This window comes from Galeopterus variegatus, unplaced genomic scaffold (genome assembly GCF_000696425.1).
Source record: "Galeopterus variegatus unplaced genomic scaffold, G_variegatus-3.0.2 Scaffold973, whole genome shotgun sequence".
NCBI lineage: Eukaryota > Metazoa > Chordata > Mammalia > Dermoptera > Cynocephalidae > Galeopterus > Galeopterus variegatus.
The window spans coordinates 104941-118035 of record NW_007727084.1 but is presented as its reverse complement, the minus strand read 5'-3'; the positions used below and the strand labels follow the sequence as shown (position 1 = coordinate 118035).

Here is a 13095-nt window from a genome sequence, read left to right as displayed (position 1 = left end):
AGGAGGGAGGGGGGTTTCGGTAATGGGCCACAATAATCAACCTCATTGTATATTGACAAAAGAAAATTAAGAAAAGAAAAAAAAAAAAAGAATATTTTGATCACCTCGAAAAGAAACCCCATACCCATTCGCAGTCACTTCCCCGTTTTCCCTTCCCCCAGCCCCTGGGAACCACTAATCTACTTTCTATCTCTATGGATTTGCCAATCTGTACATTTTATATAAATGGAATCATACAGTATGCGGCCTTTTGTATCTGGCTTCTTTCACTTAACACAGTGTTTTCATGGTTTGTACGTGTTGTAGCATGTGTCGGTACTTTATTCCTTTTTATGGCTGAATGATATTCCATATGGAATGGCCATATATGAATGGAACGTATATGTTTATCCATTCGTAAGTGATGGATATCTGGGTTGTTTCCATATCTTGGCTGTTATGAATAATGCTGCTATGAACATTTGTGTACAAGGTTATTTGTGGACATGTGTTTTCATTGTTCTTGGGTACATACGTAGGAGTGAAATTCTTGGGTCATATGATAACTCTGTGTTAACCTCTAAGGAAGAGCCAAACCGTTTTCCCAGCAGCTGCACCATTTCACATTCCCACCGGAACTGTTTGAGGGTTCCTGTTTCTCCACATCTTCACCAACACTTATTATTGTCTTTTTTATGACGGCCACCCTAATAGGTGTGAAGTGGGTGTCATTGTGGATATGATTTGCATTTTCTTAATGACTAATGACATGGAATGTCTTTTCATGTGCTTGTTATCCATTTATATATCTTCATTGCAGAAATGTCTACTGACATCTTTTGCCCATTTCTAATTGTTGGGATCTTTCTAAAGCTCACATCTAACCATGGCCCTTGGCTTTCCCGGCCGTCCACAGCCTTCAGGACAAAATCCAAGCTCCTCAGCGTGGCCTGCCAGACCCTGTGGGGACTGTCTCCTACTGATCTGTGGCAGGCAGAATGGCTCCCCAAGGAGGTCTGCGCCCTACTCCCTGAAACCTGTGAATATGTTACACTACCTGGCAAAAGGGACTTTGCAGATGTGATTGAGATTATGGGCCTTAAAACAGGGGCATTATTCTGGGTTATCTGGATGGGCCCAAGATAGAGCTGGAGTCGGAAGAGATGGGGCAGAAGGGAAAGTTAGAGAGGTTTGAAGTGAGGGAAGTTTTGAAGAAGGAGGAGCAGGGTGATAAGGCGTGTGAGGGCCTTGAGGAGCTGAGAGAGGCACCAGCCAGCAAGGAAACGGGAGCCTCAGTCTGTTCAGCTGTTCAGCCGCGAGGAACTGAATTCTGTCAACCTGAATGCACTTGGAAGCAGATTCATCCCCTCGGTCTCCGGAACACAGCCCTGCCAAGACCTTGCTCGGCCTGTGAGCAGAGGACACAGCTGAGCCTCACTCTATATACAGAACTGTGGGATGATAAATGCATGTTGTCTTAAGCTGCTAAATTTGTGGTGATTGGTCACAGCAGCGACAGAAAAATAATATGTGACCTTTCTAGGTACTTTGGGGTCTCAACCTCCAGGAAGAGCTCCAGACTCCACCTCCCCTTCCCAAGCCCCTGCAGGCTCTGCAACTGATGGTGTTTCTTCACTGCCATCCCTGGGCAGTGACTGTCCAGTGACGGAGGGGTGCAGAGGGGAGGAGTCACCTCCCTACATGTGGTCCAGAAGGGAGGAAAGAACGCCCTAGACTGGAGACTGCCCCAGGTTTGCCCTCCACCTTTCCCACCTCCTCAGCATCCATCCAGGATTTAAGGTCCCACAGAACATCCTTGAATCAGTGCTTCCCAAACCTTTACAATCATCTGGAGAGTTTAATAAAAATATTAATGCTCAGGTTCCACTACTGATTTACTAGGCTAAAACACAAGAAATTGATGTTTAATCACCTTTGACCTACCTACAAAAATGACATTTTTCTATGGTTTAACCTACTAACGATCTGGGTTGGGGCCAGGTGTCAATATTTTTTAGGAGCTCACTAGGTGATTGTAGTGTGTAGCTAAGTTTGAGAATGATACTAGATGAAGGAATGCAACAATAAATAGAAGAACGAATAAGCACATGAATCGACACTGACAAATGACCGAATTGTAGATAAGTGAACCAACAGGTGAGTAAGTGAGGGAATAAGTGAGTACAAAGGTGAATAAATAAAGCAGTGAAAGGATGGATAAATGAAAATATAAATAAATGAGTGAATGATTAAATCAGTAAGACTGACTTGAAAGGACGGTTGAATGGATGGCAGGTGGACAGATGGAGAGACAAAGAGGTAAATAAACGGATAACTTTCCAACTTGAGTTGGAAATGGATGGAAGAATAGATAAAGATAAGGAGAAGGGATAACTGGATATATAGAAAACGGAGAAATGGACGCATGGCTGAACAAAGGGACGATGGACATATGGAGGACAAACGGATGGATGTGATGGAAGGCAGAGAACTGCACGGACACGTGCAGGGATGAAGAAATGAATGAATGCATAGAAGCTGGGCGTCAGGATGGATGAACAAATAGACACATAGGTGAACTGGTCAACAAGTAAGTGGTGAGATTCTGGAGAGACTGAGAATGATGAAATGGATGGGTGGAGAGACGGATGGATGGATGGATAAAGGACTGGGTGAAAGGATGGTTAGACAAGTCAGTAGATGGACTGATGAGTGTGCAGACGGTTGGATGTCTGGTTGGCGGATGGATGGAGAGAGGCGGATGCTCAGGTGGATGAGCGCAGAGATGGATACACGGATGGACGGAACGACAGGCCATATTGTGGTTAAATGTGCAGCCTGGGAGCAGGACCAGCCGGATTCGAATCCTGGTTCTGTCATTTATGGGACCTGTGACATTTTGGGGCAATTTGCTTTATTTTTTCTTTGCCTGTGTCCTCATCTGTGACAGAGGGATGTAATAGTTCCTACTTCCTGGGGTTGTGAGGATTGAAGGAGTTGATACATATAAAGCCCTAAATTAGTGTTTGGGGCCTAAGTAGATTTATGATGATGGGAGGATGGGTGGGCAGATGACTGGATGGTTGAATGGACAGTGCATGACTGAACCAGGAAGGCAGGAATAGTGAGGAAGGTGAAAGGAGACACATACACTCATGAGACACCCTCTGACATTTTATTAGGGGTTAGAAGGGAGTCCTAGGGGATCTTTCTGTTTTCCCGAGAGTTACGGCCCCGGCAACAGATCAGATCTGGACATAGGACAAGGTGACGTCACCCTGGATTTCCAGCATGTCCACCTTCTGGAAGGCCGAGAATCGATGGGGAAAGTCGAAGAGGTGCTGACCATTGGCATAAACCTTGAAGCGATCCACGCCACAGCGAATGGACAACTGCAGGGACGGGGCAGGCATGAAGCTGGGGCCAGGACACAGGCTTTGGACGGAAGGGGGAAAGAGACCCCAGACTCACATCAAAGTACCGTCCAGGACCAAATGGGTTGTAGGAGATCGTCCTCTCCTCGGCTCCCCACGAGCCATTCAAACGGCTGTTCCGAACCACGGCGCCCTCGACCAGGCGGGGATTAATGTGCAGAGCTATGTCCCCTGAGGATCCCACCTTGAAGTTGATAGCAAAGCTGGGGGCAGAGAGGGAGGTGGGCATTAGATGGGTCCCCAAGGGAGGAGGGGACTGGGGCCTGGACTCCTAGGTTCCTAAAGGAGGAGGGGTCTGAGGGGGGAGGGACTGGGGTTCCCACCTCAGTCCAGGTTCTGTACCTCTTGCTCGTGGGGGGTAGATAGCCCTTGACTATGACGGTCCTTCGGGCTGTAAGCCCCCCATGCAGTCTCCCCGTGTATGGCACAGGCTGTGGGAAGAGAGCATGGGGTCTCATCCTCTCTCGGGTTACCAGAAGCCAGATGCAGGAACAATTTTTCAGAGAGAGGCCCCACTCCTCCTGCAAAATGTCCCCAACCCCATTCCTCCCCAGCCCTGACCACCAACTCCACCCTCCCCCCACTTCCGGCTCCAGACACCCTCTCAGGGTTCCCCGCGGATCAGCGCCCCCTCCCCACCATCAGTCCCTGCTTCCCCTCAAACTGCCCACCGCAGAGCCCCGAGCCTGGCATGACACCATACCGGGTTGAAGGCTGGGGGTCCTTCCATGGTCTGTGAAGTGAGGAAGAAGTGATATTATTTGACGATATCCAACAAATATTTACAGCACACCTACTATGTGCAGGCATTTCTCTAGGTGCTGGGTTAGTGCGACTGGGAGTCCAACCCCTCCAACCTCCCCTGACCCCAGTTCTCACACCCCCCCAGCTGGCCACAGACCCTTCCACTTACGGGCAGCTGGTTCGGCTGTTGATGGCAGTGTCCGGGCATGGAGGAAGGAAGCAATGGTGAGGGGGGCTCGGGGTCTTTTAGCTGCCCCGGGACCGCCTCGGCCACTGAACCCCCACCTCAGGGGAAAACCGTCACCCACCAGCAGGTACTTACAGGGTAAGCTGGGTTAGTCATGGATCTCTGCGGGCACAGAAAGAGGTCATGAGGGGACCCCAAATTTGGGCCTGCAAGGTGTCGAGGGTGCCTGCTCTGGGGCAGCTCGCCACCGCCGTGCAGGGGAACTCTGGAGTCAAAGGGGGGCTGGTGACTGATGAACGGAGAGGGAGGGACTCGCCGTGTTAGGGACCGCCGATGCCCAGGGAGCCTCACCCCACGGCTTTAGGACAACATCTGCTAAGTTCTGTTCTCTGCCCTCCCCTGTGCTGTCTTCCTGCTGTCGCAGGGCCCCTGTCCACCCCTCTCCTCCCCGCTCAGCCCAGGGCCGCACCATGAAGTACAAGCTCCTCAGCAGCTCTCCCCGGCCCACTCCATACCCCGCTCATCTCAGCTCCCACCACGGCTGCCCCGCAGTCCCGCGCCACCAGGGCCCTGTGGCTCTGAGTCTGTCCCCGGCGCTCTCGGGCGTATGTGCGCGTGTCTGTTCCTGTCTCAGTCTCTGTCTGTCGTCTCTGCCTCTGTCTCGGATCCTCCCTCCCTCTCTTCCTCTCTGTCTCTCTCTCCTCCCTCAGCCACCTGCAAACAGGTGATTCCTTCTGTCTGGTGATTTCCCCTCCCTCGTCCGTCACCTTTGCTTTCTCTCCGCTTCCTCCTCTTCTCCTCCTTCTATTTAACTCCTCTCTTCTTTGACTGTTGTTTTCAGCCAGCTATTCTGAAGGCCCCTAAAAACCAGCCTTCCCCACCCCGTCCCTGCCTCCTCACAGGTAACACTACCTGAACTGAGGCTTACAGGGAATTCCCTTTCCTTGTGGTTTTATCACATCTCTCCCCAGATCCCTGAGCAACCGCTTGTGCTTTTCTTCTTTTATGGCTACGTGGGTTTGCTCTGGGCAGGCAGGAGTCTGCCCGGGGCTCGCAGAGGCCGTGCCGCTGCGGACGCTGCAGGGAGCACGTGCAGGCAGCTGTGTGTCCACTGCCTAAATGGGGACGGAGTTTCCGGGCCACTGTGGCATGTCTTTGCTCAGCTTTCACAGATGCTACCCAGCCATTTTCCAAGGTGTTTGTACCAGTTTACACTCCCAACAGCCATGCGCTGTTCCACATGCTCACCAACGACTGGCATTGTGTACCCTTCCCCTCACAGCTCTTCCGCTGGGCACGTAGGGGTAGCTCGTTGTGGTTTAAATTGGGTTTCCCAGGTGATTAGTGACGGTAAGCAACTTCTCCTGTATCTGTTTGCTATTTCTGTCTTCTCTACTCCTCCTTATCTTTACTTCCTGAAAGTTACACACTTCCTGACCCCATGACTAGGTCACACCCTTCCTTTAGACTCCCGGACCTCCAGTATATCCCTCCACCCTGTCCCAGCCCCAACCCCTCTTCCTGTGCTTCCCGGTCCCGGCCCTGACCCCTTGTAGCCATCACTGCCTGGTGATGGGTCTGTCTTCCCAGTGGACTGTCTTGGTCATTCCTGGGTCCCTGGCATCACCCACCAAAAGGACTGGCACAGAGTAGGTGCTTGGGAAATCAATGGATGTGGGGATGAATTAAGGAAGGAAGGAAGCAAATAAAGGAGGGGACACCACACACCTGGTTTGGGGGGTGGTGGCCTCCAATGAAGTTGATTGATTGAAGCTCCAGGTCGCCATCCACTTGCAGGTGGGTGACCATCTTTACAGGGAGCCGGTGCTTGAACTCATAGAAGGGATTTCCATTTACCACCACCTGGAGGGCAGGGAAAAGAGGTTAGGTAGGAACAGGAAGCAGAGAACAGGGATCTTTTTGACTTGGGTCAAAAGTCTTGGGGATGAGCTGGGAGTCAGGAACCTTGGAGTCCACAGGTGAGAGATGAGGCCAAGGTCAAAGGTCAGATCACATTGGTGAAGGGGACAGAATAGAGAATTTAGTCTACGGATGGGGATTGGGAGAGAACCAAGTCTGAATTCTGGTTCTGGTACCAAATGAGTTGCATTTGAGGTCTATCTCTGACATGGTTTGGCTGTGTGACCTCAGGTAAGTTACTTTACCTTTCTGAGCCTGTTTCTTCATCTGTAAAATGGGGGCTTGCTCATCTCTGGGATTGTTGGAAAGATGAAAATCCAGCAAAACATGTCAAAGGCCTGTGGAAATCTAGCATAGAGCCTTGCCTTCTTGTCACAGCTCAGTGTGCTTAAAGTTACCACAGCTTCTACTCAGTGCTAAGCAAGGGTCTTGGGCTGGGAGCCAGCTCCGCAGGACTGAGTGCTTCCCCATGCTAAGTGCTGTACATGGTGATGTCAACTTGGTCATTCTCTCAACAGCTCTGTGAGGCGGGACAAGGGATTGTCCCCATTGTTCAAGAAAATGGAGTCTACGGGTGGTAGAGTGACCAGCTTGAGGCCACACCTCGAGAGAGGCAAAGCCCACACTTGAACCCCAAACCATGATGGTAACCTCTGGTGATGAGGGGAGAAATCTGGTGCCCACACAACAGAAAGTACAGCCCAGGTAGGTTCTCCAACCATGCCACTCTCCTCCAGGAGACTGCGCTACGGGTCACATGGGAATATACCTAAGGGTGTCTGCTGCAGCGTTGTTCACGGGGAGCCCGAGGCAGGGACAGGGTAATCTCAGAGGGCATATGCCAGAGAGTCCTGTACTGCCACAAGAAGCCACAGACCAGGTGTATCCCAGCAACACACAACACAATGAGTGAGAAAAGAAACAGAAAATGCTGGCACAGCATTGAGTATAGACATATTTTTAATAAAAGGCACAGAAACAGATCTAGGCCGAGAGAAATCAGGATAAAGGTCACCCCTGGGAAAGAGTGGACTGGGTGGGACACAAAAGGGCTTTGGGATTTTAAGGGTCTGTTTCTGGACCAAGGTGCTGGTTATACAGGTGTATTCTCTTTATCATAAAGCAGCAAACAGATGGTGTGCACTTTTCTCCACCTGGTCACACTTAAATACAACTTCAAAACATACGCACATACTAGTTGTCCATCACCACGTGCGGGCCTTCTTTGGACCCCAATTCAAACAAACTATAGAAAACAACAAACACTACAGCTTGTATGAGGTAGTTGGTACAGGACAGGACACGAGAGGACGCCTCTTCTGAATGAAGAAGAACTGCTCCTTTTTAGGTGTGATAATGGCATCGAGACTGTTTTATTTATTTGCTTATTTGGTGGCTGGCCGGTGTGATTACGTTTTTAGAAATAGAAACATTTAGGAATGAAATGATGTGATGTCTGGAATTTGCTTTTAAGTAACATGGGAGGGGGAAATGGGAGGTAGAGATGAAAGCAGAGGGACCTTGAGGTGACAACTCTTGTGGGGGCAGGAGACACGGGGCCCACTGCACTCACTTCCTGCGGTGTGTGTTCAGAGTTCTCCTTAAGAACTGGCAAAGGCACACATTTTGCAAGAACGCAAAGGGACAAGATAATATACGGGAGATGAATGAGAAGGCTCCCAGCAGTAGAGGGATGCTAACGATGAGAAGAGATAAGAGAGCACTTTAATATGCAGGAAAGAAAGAAAAGAAAAGAAAAAAGTGAGCTAGGAAGGAGAGAGGTGGCAAGGAAGGGAGGAGGGAAGGCAGGCAGATGGGCAAGGAGGGAGGGGGGCTCGGACCTTGTAGTGCTCAGCCAGGACCGTGAACACCAGCTCGAAGGCGGCGCCCTTGTGGAAGGGCATGCTCCTCTTCCTCTCCTCGTTGCCCCACTTCCCGCCCTGCTTCGAGTTGAAGACCACCTTGTCCCAGCCGTCAAAGCGGGGATTGAAGTGGAAGGCGACGTCTGCCCCCGAGTCATGCCCCACCGTGAAGTTCACAAAGAACCTGGTGGGACAGGAAGGGCTCATTCTCCCAGTGCCACTGGTCAGTGCGCAGGGCCTCCTCTGACCCACCTTCTCTTGGGGTTCCCTGACCCAAACCTCAGCATCAGCTCTGAGGGGTGACCTTGGCACCGTTGATCCAAGTGAGGAGGGGAGGTCGTGCCCCTTCGTTCCAGAAGGCAGATTCCCACCACCACCCCTCCACTCGCCACCTTTGCTTCTTAGGCCACTTCCCCTAGCCTCTCCCCTGATTCCAACTACAACTGCTACAGGGGCTCCTGCATTTACCGTGGACCAGACCCTGTCCTATGCACTTGACATCTATCAGTTCAGGTCTCCCTGCTCCCTTCCTGGCCTCTGCAGGCCATTCCGCACATGCAGCCAGAGGCACATGCCACAGCGCGTCCTGCACCTTCACCACACCAGCCCCCCCAGTTACTCCCACAGGGCAGGCACACGCCCATCTCAGGCCCTTTGCACCAGCTGTTCTTCACGCCTGGAGCGCCCTTTCTGCAGCTGTCCCAAGGCACCCTCCCCCACCTCCTTCAGGTCTTTGCTGAAATGTTCCATTTGCAAGGAGGCCTTTCCTGGCCACCCTATTGAAAGGGATAATGCCACCCTGTCCTCCCTTAAAACTCCCCATCATCTTCCTTCCCTCCTTATTTTTCTCTATAGCACTTATCACCGTCTGACATATTATATATTGACTTATTTATTTTTCATGTGTCTCCTCTCCTAGGATGTGGGCTCCATGAGGGCAGGGCTCTGTCCTGTTCACTGGTGTATCCCCAGTGCCCAGGCGCAGAGTGGGCGCTCAGTGAATAAAGAAACAGCAGCCCCAGGAGGTCAGTTCAATTATTATCACCATTTAAGGCCCTAAGAAAAGCTAAGACTTAACGACTTATTACCACACTTACTCTACGCTTCTCACTGATTGTTGACTCCTCACACGTCCATTTTACAGATGGGAAAATGAAGCACAGAGAGGTAGTAGCTTGCTGCCTCACACAGCTGGAAAGTGCAGAGCTGGGATTTGAACTCAAAGGCCTGTCTCGGAGGCTGTGATCTGAATTCATGCTACCATACCCATGAGTTCCAGCCCAACGTGCCAACTCTAGGGCCCCCCTCTCACGGTGCGCCCTCCCTGACTACTGCCAGCCCCCAGATGCCCCCTCCTGATCTGACCACCCAGCCCTGCTGGTCCTTGGTCATCGGGTGGGCTGGCAGAGTCCCCTCCCCCAACAGGGTGGAGGAAGGCAAGAAGGTCCCCTACAGCCAGACCCAGAAGCAGCCTAGCCTGGCAGGGGAGGGTCTTACCTGTTCATGTGCTCACTGGCCACTCCTTGGATGTAAACGGATGTTCCAACACTGAGACCGCCTGGGATGGGCTTGTTGTAGGGCAGAGTCTGTAGAAGAGGCCAGGTGAGGGGGCTCAGAGGCCATCTGAGCCCCCCAGTCCCTTAAGCAAGGGAGACGAAGGAAACTAAGGGTGAGAGGTCAGGGTGAAGATGAAGAGGGCCGAGGACACGAACAGCCTCAGCATCAGGGTGGGAGTAAAGCAAGCCTCAAGGTCAATATTGGGTAAATCAGACCCCAGAGTCAAGTGGCCCCCTGAGGGTCAGGGCACGGGTAAATTGGTGTGGGTTAAGGGTGGAGCAAAGCCAGGGCCTGGGCCAGTATCTCACCGGGTTGTAGGTAGGCTGGTAGCCTGGTGGAGGGACAAAGGCCATCTCGAGAGGCTGGACTGGTGGCTCGTCCTGTGAGAAGAGCTGCAGGAGTGGGAAATGGTGGCAGATGGCAGGTAGTGGGTGGCTCTTATACCTGAGGGGAAGGGAGTGGCTGGCAGGGGAGAGTCCACGGGGTCCCTCTTCTGGGGATCCCAGGCTCACGTCTTCTCCTAGAGCACACCCTAGTCTCCCTTCTCTTACCAGACTCGCTGGTGACTAGCCAGGACCAAATCATTTGGGTCCCCTCCCCTGGGCCCTCCTGCAAAGAGGAAGAGCTAGTGAACTTCGGCCCTGCTGGAGCCTTATCTGAGTCCATAAAACCCTGCCCAGACCTCTGTTGGCAGAGGGAGGGTGAGACCAGGCAGGTTGGGCAGGGCAGGGCCGGGCTGCAGGAGTGGTCCAGGACAGCTGGGTAGTGGAAGCAGGAGAAAGCAGGGAGGAACTGGGAGTTCTTGACTCTCCCAGGAAAGGTGGAAGGGTCTCGATTTATTGCATGCTCCCTGCACATCTTTGCAATGTACAATATATTGTATGTAGAGTGGTTTAAAGCACTAGTGTCCAGAGCCAGAAGTTCTGGGTTCAAATCCTGCCTCTGCCACTTCCTGGCTATGTGATCTTGGGTCAGCAGCTTACCCTCAAACTGCACATTTGCCCATCTGTACAATGGGGGTAGTGAGATTCTCAACCTCACAGGGTCCTTGAAAGGATTCACTAAGTTAATAAATGCTGAGGACAGGACTTGGTATATAGAAGCACTAACTTAACGCTGTGTCTCTTGTACTCATTCCGAATATAAACCCAGGAGGTTGGGATTATACATGGATAAGAAAACCTAAAGCTTAAAGAAACGAGGCAACTGGCCGAAAACTGGGTGGCAGTGGAAACCCAGCCAGATTCCAGCACTGGCTCCCACTATCCTGGGCAAGAGAGGTCCAGGCCGCTGAGCACCACCCCCACCCAGGAGCAGGCAGGGGGACTGCAGGTGGCCTTTCAGCCCAGCGGGAACAAGCAACTTTTGCTCTGTTCCGTCCCTCCCAGACTTTCCATTGGTCTCACCTGTCCAAGGCTAGTCTGAATGGTCATCAGCATGCCACCCGTTCCCATCGGCTAAGTCTCTCTCTCCAACCCTCACAACTGTGGTCCTTGCAGCCCCCGGGTGCATTTTAGCCCCCTTCCCCTCCAATAAGCCTACCAGGGTTTTTTTACATTGCTTTATTGTTCATAGGCTGAAGATAAGGCCCTGGGCTTCAGGAAATCAGTGTCATTAATTTATAAACTGGGAGACTACGGGAGAAGGCACCAAGACGACCAGCTTCACCAATCCTCCCTCTCTGCCGATGAGGACACATGGGCATGAGGCGGGACAAAGCCAGCCCCAAGCCAGCGCCTGGGACACCAGGGCTCTCAGAGCTTGGAGAAGGTGACGCTTTTCAGTTCCTTCTTCTCCATTGTGGCCTGGACAGACTTAACGATGTCCTTGGTTTGCAGCATGCTCATATTCCAGGTTGCCTGCATAAAGAGGGCCGGGGCTGTTGAAAAGCGTAGGGAGGACTAGCAGTGCACCAATGCCAGGACAAGGCCCAAGACGGGCCGCTGAGCCCCACTGCTCACTCTGGGATCAGAGAACGGTCGCGACTGGTCGGAGGAAGCGGCTTACCACGTAGTTGAGACTCTCGGCCACTGAATGGTCACGGGAGTAGAGCAAGTTGATTTTGGTACTCTGCACCGCCACCGGGCTCTTGCTGGAGATCTCAGCCGCCAGGGCAAAGGCCGCGTCGAGCATGACCTCCTTGTCTGGGAACACCCGGCTGCGAGGAAAGGGACTGGGCATCAGGCAGCTGAGAAGGGCTCTCTCCCCTCTCTCCTACAGGTGAAGAAGCGGCCACTCACAGTAGAAGGCAGAGGAGCCCAGCGAAACAGCCTAATCAGAGCAGGGTGCTGACTCCCGAACAAAGAAATGACCACTCAGAGAAAAGACGCTACTTGGAATCCCTGGGCAAGGATGCCAGGGCACCCACAGAGCCCCAGCCAGGCCTTGCTGCCCCAAAGCACTCGACCACCGTGGCCTCAGCCCCTACCTGACCAGCCCGCTGCCCAGGGCCTCATCAGCCATCATCTTGCGGGCGGTGAAGGCCAGCTCACGGACCAGGCTGCAAGAGGGGAAGGCATACCAGAGTCTGCTGTCACCCTGGGTCTGGAAGATGCCCTGCAGTCCCCTCCCACAGGCTCCCCTCCCTGCCACCCACCCACCTCTGGTTCCCGATGACCTTGGGCAGTCGCTGCAGCGTTCCTACATCGGCAGCCAAACCCACGTCCACCTCCTGCGGGGAGCAATCGTGTCAGTGTTTGATTTCTGCCCAGCATTGCTCCCCGTGCAACCTCCATGTCAGTGAAATCTTGCATTTACTGCAGGGGTCCCACCCCCATCTCAGTGACTCCCTCCAAACACCCCATTCCATTCCCACCATCATGCTTTTACCCACGTAGGTTCCTTCAGTCTCGAACAGAGCCCACCTTCCAGCTCCTCTGGCCTCCCAACCCTCAGGGCCAGTCATGTCTGTCTCCAGAGGGAGCCGTCCTTAGCCTGACCCACCTGACCCTTTTACTGCATGCGTGGGCTCCACCCTGCCTCCCACCCTCTCCAGCATGACCCCAGCAGCAACCCCAGGCTCTGGCATTGCCAGCCTCATCCCCACCCCCACACCTTTACTTGCTCATGGCCTCACCTGGACCATCTGTCCTCGACTCCCTCCACAGCTGAGCCTTCCTTTGTAAGGTTCAGCTCTAACTCTTTCATGAAGCCCTCAGAGCTCACTGCAGGCCCCTCAACCCCACTGGCCTGTACTGTCCCTTCTCTGCCCCAGCTCTGCTACTCATGGCACAGCTCTAGGCGGGACTTGAGGAGGCAGGAGCTTAGGAACTCACCTTCACCTGGAAGTAAGCATCCTGGGCACAGTAGCGGATATCACAGGCGGTAATGAGATCCACACCTGGGAGGTAGAGGCCAGGGACACTGAACAACCACAGGAACCAGCCCCTCCTCCCAAGACATGGGGTTGCAT

General features: G+C 52.7%; 2 protein-coding genes across 2 annotated transcripts in view; both read right to left on the bottom strand.

Moving 5' to 3' along the window:
* Positions 1–3140: 3140 nt before the first annotated feature.
* LGALS4 (lectin, galactoside-binding, soluble, 4) lies at positions 3141–10488 on the bottom strand. Its single transcript, XM_008573939.1, has 10 exons — positions 9992–10488; positions 9624–9712; positions 8106–8310; positions 6073–6207; positions 4480–4506; positions 4327–4341; positions 4117–4146; positions 3756–3844; positions 3451–3616; positions 3141–3371 (listed from the first exon to the last, which is right to left on the bottom strand). The coding sequence occupies exons 1-10, from the start codon at positions 10034–10036 to the stop codon at positions 3225–3227; spliced, it is 948 nt and encodes a 315-aa protein (XP_008572161.1). The 5' UTR covers positions 10037–10488; the 3' UTR covers positions 3141–3224.
* Positions 10489–11230: 742 nt separating this feature from the next.
* Positions 11231–13095, bottom strand: part of ECH1 (enoyl CoA hydratase 1, peroxisomal) — a 9022-nt gene continuing 7157 nt past the window's right edge. Inside the window, exons 7-10 of the mRNA XM_008573938.1 lie at positions 12284–12354; positions 12112–12183; positions 11691–11841; positions 11231–11542 (exon numbers count right to left, since the gene is read on the bottom strand). Of these exons, the coding sequence (XP_008572160.1) occupies positions 11438–11542; positions 11691–11841; positions 12112–12183; positions 12284–12354 (399 nt within the window). The 3' untranslated portion in view covers positions 11231–11437. The remainder of the gene's footprint in view (positions 11543–11690; positions 11842–12111; positions 12184–12283; positions 12355–13095) is intronic.